General features: G+C 47.9%; 1 protein-coding gene across 1 annotated transcript; it reads left to right on the top strand.

Annotated features, from left to right (window-relative positions):
- The first annotated feature begins 2,403 nt into the window (after positions 1 to 2,403).
- Positions 2,404 to 5,643, top strand: LOC119111517 (transmembrane emp24 domain-containing protein bai). The gene is made up of 5 exons (XM_037235335.1): positions 2,404 to 2,799; positions 3,011 to 3,134; positions 3,673 to 3,743; positions 4,111 to 4,237; positions 4,956 to 5,643. The coding sequence occupies exons 1-5, from the start codon at positions 2,620 to 2,622 to the stop codon at positions 5,075 to 5,077; spliced, it is 624 nt and encodes a 207-aa protein (XP_037091230.1). The 5' UTR covers positions 2,404 to 2,619; the 3' UTR covers positions 5,078 to 5,643.
- The last annotated feature ends 788 nt before the right edge of the window (positions 5,644 to 6,431 follow it).

Here is a 6,431-nt window from a genome sequence, read left to right as displayed (position 1 = left end):
TTGCCCAGTAAATTAATAGTGTTATGAGTCAACATTTAAAATGAGAGGAACGAAATTGAGATGAAATGGAAATGGGAAGAAGCACTCAACATATGGATGGGAGATGATGGCAATACCGCAACAGAAGCCACACTTCCAAACACCACTTTGTACGTAGTGTGTCATGGTCGGCGGTAAGCCAGAGTTAGTGTATGGACTTAAGTAAAAGGTAGAAGAAGAAGGGAAAACAAAATAGGAAAAAACTTTCCTGTCATCCCATACATTACATACACCGTCAGCACACACGACGTCACACATTCCAGCTGGCAAACGTGCTGACGACAGATCGAACGCGACCATGGCGTCATCGTCAGTCGGTGCATGACGTCACAGGCCGCATGACTTTGTGGTCATGAGACGTCACATAGGGCGACTACCGGACCATGATTGGTGCGGACAAACGCGCTGACGACAGATCGAACACCGCATTTGTCAGTCCGTCAGCATGGAGAGAAAGCGCTACCAGATGAGAAATTACTGACTGAAGCGGGGCTTGATTTAGGAGCTCTTGCGATGGCGAGCACGTTGGATGGGGTTTGGGGGCACTTGTCTCTATCTTCGGGGCAAATGCGACGTAAGATAGATAAGGAGGAAAATAAAAGGCCAAGATTATCCATGAAAAAGTGAGGGACAATGATTGGTGTGGTGTGTGGTTGCAGTGCCCAGTGAATTAATTTGCGTTATAAGCAAACACTTAAAATGAGAGGGAAGGAATTAAAATGAATTGAAAATGGAAAGAAGCACTCAACACACGGAATCTGCACCGGCAAAACATGCCCTTGGATAACCTTCTTAATGTTCGAATCGATATTCTAAAACGTTCAAAAGTACGCCTTTGAGAGACGTCACCATTTTGTCCTCTCGCCGGCCACCGCCTGATATCAACAAGGGGACCGACGCCGAGCGGCGTACAGAGACTGCAACGCTGACCTTCGCGATTTTTCCTCTAAGACTTGAGAGCTCGCGTGGTCAAAGCGATGCTAGGTAGCTCCTTTACTTCTCGTTTCTAAACACAGGTTGCATATTCCCAGACGGACGTGGGAACTGAGAAGCCAGCAGAACTAGCAACGCTTTTGCAGTCAACATGCGTTGCGCGTGACATTGACATTATGACCGTCTCATTTGCCAAACATTCGAGCTAAAGTGGGTTGGAGTTGCTTTCCCCTCGGTGGCACAACACCTTGGAACGGTGTCTCCCGGAATTACAACTCACTTGCGATGCGTGTTTGATGAGGTGAGCGGAGAAAGGTATTATCGAGAGAAGAGCATATGCCAAAGCGCTTTAGGAAAAAGTTGCGAACCATTCTCTGAAATGATGCGTGCAGGAGTGCTTGGGTTTGTTTTTCACTAGCTGAAATGCATTGGTTTATCAATGACTTTTTTGAATGTCAAGAAGCTTCATGTAAACGGGATGCAACGGCTGATGTAGGTATTGTGAACAATTTTCTTGTTAATACACAAATATATACACCAACAAAACTCAGACGCTGAGAATGACATATTGTACGCAAATTTCACCTTCCGGTTCACGAGAGAGAGGTATAACTGCGTCCCTTCTGCCTCACGAAACAAGTGCGTTTATAAAAAATTATGCAAACTGCCAGTGTTCCATATGTGATCGCTGTAGCTAGGCTCATGAGATTAAAAATATGCGGTAAGTGTAGTATATATATATATATATATATATATATATATATATATATATATATATATATATATATAAATATATGCATGCATATTCATTCACAATGGATATCCAGAAACCAAGAATATACGTGCACTGCATCCGAGAAGTTTTCTTACCCGTTCCCCTATGACGACCTCTAAAACCCTGCCCCCCAATCATTTTCAGAAATTGGCACCCATAAAAAACAAGCACTTAAAATGAGGGGAGGAAATTGAAATGAATCACAAATGGGAATAAACACTCAACATATGGAAGGGATAAAACTTGTTATGCCGGAACAGAAGTCACACTTCCAGACACCACTATGTACATAGTGTGTCCTGGTCAGCGGTAACCCAAAGTTAGTGTGTGCACTGAAACAACAGGAAGAAATAGGAAGAAAAAGGAAGAAGGGAAAGTAAGTTTGAAAAATTTTCCGTCGGCGTACACATCAAACGCACCGTCAGCATGCATGACGTCACGCATTCCTGCTGACAACCGTGCTGACGACAGATCGAACGCGGTCTGAACGCTCCGTCAGCACGCATGACGTCACGCATTCCAGCGACAATCGTGCTGACGACGGATCGAGCGGGGTCTTGATCGACTGAAGGTTTCATGCCAAAGAGGAAAGGAAAGCATATTTTTTACTGATATGGTAGCACATTACTTCTGATACACGTCGACGAAAGAGGCTGTGGCAGTGGCGCTACCGGTGGAGTGAAAGTTGTTTGCATGGGTTGCAGCTGCTTGTTTGCAGGGTTTTCTGGGGTTGATTCGTGGCCGTGTGATAATCCGTCGTCAAAAATCGGGATGTTAAGTCGCCTTTAGTCTATTTTGTGTACCCGAGACCCAGATACTGCAGTTAACCCACCAGCTGAATCTTATTGTGAACAGTTTGTTGGACGCCAGATATGCGGTCGCTACTAGAAGCGGTGCTTTTGGTTCTGAGTGGACTGCTATGTGTTGAGGGCATCATGTTCCAACTGAATCCAAATAACCACAAATGTCTAGTTGAGAAGGTCCATGCCAAGACGCTGGTGACTGGGGAGTATGAAATTTCAGAGTTTCCTGGACAAGTTGTGGACTTCCAGGTTGGTGCTAACAGACAGCATGTTTAATATCCATGTTTTGTGTCTGAAATCATGTTGAACATGTGATAGCAAACTTTTTCTCCATGAGGAATCATGCCATAGTACCATTTACATCATTTAGTTATGCCGTGCATGCATGCTCCAGGTTTCGGGTACATGGCAAGTACCGAGGCACATTTGCTGTTCCACCTAACATGTTTTCTCTGAACAGGTGGTGGACCAAAATGGCCATGTATTGGCCAACAGAGCAGATGCAAAGGGGCATGGAAAGTTTGCCTTCACCACAGACAAGGACACTACATATCAGATATGTTTTGCATCAAGGGTCCATGCAGGTATGACCAATGAGACTTCAGGCTTTGACATTGGTTTGGTGGCTTTTCTTTTGGTTTAGGCCATTGAGATAGATGTGCTAGCATTCACAAAAGCGCTGCTGTGTAGGTCATATAATTATCAGGTAAGATGAGTATCCTAGTATTTGCTGAAGCATTGATATGCAGGGTGATTTGGTACCTGGTAGTCATATTAAGACTTCACATTGTATTTATTTCTTTATGCATCATAAGTTAACTTTTTTAGTTGGTTTGTATTTCTGGATGCACATCTGTGCAGCTGACATGATGCTAGTGGATAGAGACAATTAAAGATGTTTACGACACTTGCCAAGCACTTTGTGACAAATTATTTTTGGCCCATTGGGAAGTTTTATGGTCAGCGATAGTGGATTTTATGCTACTGGTCTGATACAAATAATATCTGGGAAAGATTAGGAATGGGCACTGCTGCCACGGCCATGTGTTTTTGATGACACTAGCTGAACATCTAGAAAATTGGGATTTTACTAAATAACACTCACTCTTTCTATCTCCAAAGGTCAATCTGCCATGGTCCATGAAGTCACGCTGAATACCAAGCATGGTGTTGAAGCCAAGAGCTATGAAGGGGTGAGTCTTTAATTTCCCATGCTGTATGTTTGCAGTTGGTAAAACTATATGTGACCTGTTCTGCCACAGACCTGTGCTTTGCATGATGGAAGGCATACCCTTGCTCATTTTGGGTACTGGGAGTCGAAATGTTGCATTGTGCTACATTATCATTCCATGTGTGTGTATGTGTGTACATGTGTGCATGGGTGCATGCATACATGCGTGTGTGTGACAATAAGTAGCCATTCGGTGACCACATTTGGCCTTTGCCATTCAACCAGTTGTGGGTTGCATGATAGTGGGTTCCTTCCTGCATTAGTTTGAGAACGGCGTTTGGTGTGGTTGCGTGAGTGGCGTGTGCCCTGACATCTGGCTGATTGGGCAGCTGGCTGAAGCAGCCAAGTTGAAGCCACTGGAGATGCAGCTGAAGAAGCTCGAGGACATGTCAGAGGCAATCGTGCAGAACTTCGCCTACATGCGTGATCGGGAGGAGCAGATGCGTGACACCAACGGTCAGTGCCTGCCGCCGGCCGGGTGTGCCACTTAGGCCTATCTCGCGAAACACCCCGCAGACATTAACATAAGTTACACATTCTTGATTTAAATATATATATATATATATATATATATATATATATATATATATATATATATACATGCTGAAGCTGTTATGATTGACATGCTGGCCAGGTCACGGATGACGCGACGGCTCATGGCGCCGGTCAGGTGGTGGTAAGAATGCTTACTGTCTGACCGGCGGCGCCCAGGACAGTGAAGAGCGATCAATTTCAAACCGGTGTTTCGGTTAAAAAAGAGGTTCTGTTGACAGGTCGAAGCGGGTAGTAGGCATCGTCCGCAAGGGAGTCAATGCTGATAATGAGGGGTCTGCTTCCGTAGGGACCCGCAAGACCTGCCTGACGCGAGAGTGGATGGCTTCCTGCATGTAGACATGATAGCTTGCTCTAAAGCGCGGCTAGTTATCCCACGCTTCAAAATCGAAGTTTCAGGAAATGATGTACAATTTCTGTACGTACCTGGAGATGTGCATTTGCTTGCAATCAGCCCGCCCACATTTACTGTCTTATCCAATGGTGACGCCGATCTCGTTTTGTTCTGTCACGGCGCTGTGATGTGCCGACCAACGGTTGAATTGTTTGGCCCCCTCCACCGCGCTCGGTGGCTGCGCCCGTCTCGTGCCGGCCCGCTGACCGCAGCTGCACGGACCCGCAGAGTCGACCAGCTCCCGGGTGCTGTACTTCAGCGTGTTCGGCATGAGCTGCCTGCTCGGCCTGGCCACGTGGCAGGTGCTCTACCTGCGCCGCTACTTCAAGGCCAAGAAACTCATCGACTAGCCGGCCGGACGACAGTCGCGGTGGAGGATCTCCGGGGGAGAGAAATAGCGGGAGGGGAGGGGCGGCATCCTCACACAGAAGACTGGGGATGGGCCTCAGTCGGCACTCAGTGTCACGCCATGTTAGAACATTGTGACCCGGGTGGCAGAAACAGCCGTTCGTCGGAGCTGTGGCCAGCGCTGGCTCCACACGTCGATTGAAGCGGGGGTTGGGTTCGCCTACAGGCCCGTGTAGAGCGCGGTCCATGCCGGTGCTCCCTCACCACGCCGACGTGTTCACAAAGTCCGCTTTTAAGGATCGGCCGGACCGCGCGCCGAATCGTCTGGGGTGCGAGGCCGGCGCCGGGGGAGGTAAGGGTGGAGGTCGTGTACTGATTGGAGTGACGTGGTCACCCGCCCGCGGGAACTGTAGGGTTGTGAGGACGAACGTCATGCTACTGGGCGGTGCAATGGAAATGGCCTCGCTACTGGCTGTTTTCTATGCTGACTGGTTGCCGTATTGTGACGGCCGGTATGCCTTCAGTGCGGCACCCCTATCGAAATGAAAATAAATGCTCTCGACGGATGTCACACGTGCAACGAACGCCAGCGGTAATAGCGGCGGTGAAAGCAGCGGGGGTCGTAGGGTTTGAGGAATCACTTTGAACCCAGCAGGGAACCGATTGATTTGCCACGAAGCTACGAACTGGCTAGTGAGGAAATCGAAGAAATCTGGAATTGCAGAAAATCCCACGGAGCCGTTCCCAGAAGTCCGAAAGTCTAGCAGAGCCGGCGGAAATGTAGCATTAGCTGTTACCTCAGCCAGAGCGACACATCCAGCCATTGGCTCGTTCACAGGAGAAAAGTGTGTGCTGTGGAAGTGGGGTATCAAGGTCTCTGATTATATTTCTTTTCATGCCGTAATGTAGCCGTTATGCCGAATTCTGGAGCAAGTCGGACGCTTCCCTTTCCCCGTCCACAATCCTGCGAAGTAGACTGCATCCAGCGAGCACCTTGAAACATTGGCCCACTGCTGTGCAACCTTACTCGATCGATTTTAGTGTGTGATAAAGGTAACATTTTTAGCAGGCCTTGTTCCAGCAAATGAGCGCAAATATCCGCGTCGACACCAATACAAGTTTGCTGCTCACCCATGCGCGTGACGGGCTCTGCATCACCCTGCCATCTATGAGCCAATATGATAACCTTGTGTTCAGGATATTGGCGCACGTGATGCGGAATGTGGCAGTGAATGAAGGGAGACGAAACGAGAAGTTCCATGCAGCGTGATGGGGGGACGTATTAGTGCACGGAAGTAGGCGCACCGTTAGCAGTATCACGCAGTCCGGGCAGGTACACTTCCGCATGCATTGGGT

Source organism: Pollicipes pollicipes, unplaced genomic scaffold (genome assembly GCF_011947565.3).
Source record: "Pollicipes pollicipes isolate AB1234 unplaced genomic scaffold, Ppol_2.1 Scaffold_2555;HRSCAF=2994_pilon_pilon_pilon, whole genome shotgun sequence".
Lineage (NCBI taxonomy): Eukaryota > Metazoa > Arthropoda > Thecostraca > Pollicipedomorpha > Pollicipedidae > Pollicipes > Pollicipes pollicipes.
The sequence above is the reverse complement of the archived record's forward strand: the minus strand, read 5'-3'. Positions and strand labels throughout refer to the sequence as shown.